The sequence below is a fragment of the Vavraia culicis genome (genome assembly GCF_000192795.1).
Source record: "Vavraia culicis subsp. floridensis unplaced genomic scaffold supercont1.252, whole genome shotgun sequence".
Lineage (NCBI taxonomy): Eukaryota > Fungi > Microsporidia > Pleistophoridae > Vavraia > Vavraia culicis.
Window position 1 is genome coordinate 1 of NW_007360855.1, and position 746 is coordinate 746.

Genomic DNA, 746 nt, shown 5'->3' on the forward strand with positions numbered 1-746 from the left:
TCGATGATCTAAACTTGGAAACACCGTTACAAATAATACACGCAGTAGTTAAGATGATTATCTGTAAAAAACTTATTTTCAGGTCACGTAATCTACACCAAGAATCTTTTCGTCTGCACTTGCACTAGCGGCCATGGTTCTAATTGGTGCGAAATATCGTTGGAAAAGGGGCAGTATCGACTAGGAAGCACTCAGCAGAAAAAACATCGAAGTCTTTAAACGATGAATTACACGAGTTAAACATGATTAAGCCTATCATTACGATAGGAATTGATGGAGATGAAACTATGACTGTCAAAAGAGAGACACTCACTAAAATGTCAAACGATGAAAACAGAGGTAAAACAACGGGGATAGATGCTGATCAAGGTAAAACTATTGCAGCAACGAACGGAAGTAGAGGACTGTATAATCAAAATAGGAATAATTTGCTAACTAGGGAATTAGAGGATGTATTGAAGAGCTTGATGGGATGTACAGGGCAAGAAGAATTCAAAAACGCGAGAGCATATGCAACACAGTGTAAATTAGAATACAAAAGGAATTCTAAGGAAGAAACGAGTTATGAACTGACAAAGATGAGTACCAGTTCGTCTAGCATTATCGAAGTTGATGTGCATTGCAGTGAGTTCGATAGGCAAAAACATACTTTGTTGAACTGTGAGGATGAAAAGATGCGCAATATGGACGATTCCTCTTCTGTTCTTACAACCAACAATTATGCTAACTATGATATGTGTTCTCAA

At 37.5% G+C, this 746-nt stretch overlaps 1 protein-coding gene across 1 annotated transcript; it reads left to right on the top strand.

Annotated features, from left to right (window-relative positions):
- Positions 1–242: 242 nt before the first annotated feature.
- On the top strand, positions 243–746 carry VCUG_02741 (uncharacterized protein; the record flags this gene model as incomplete). Its single annotated transcript, XM_008077559.1, has 1 exon — positions 243–746. A coding segment is annotated over one exon (504 nt), but the record flags the coding sequence as incomplete, so codon positions are not given.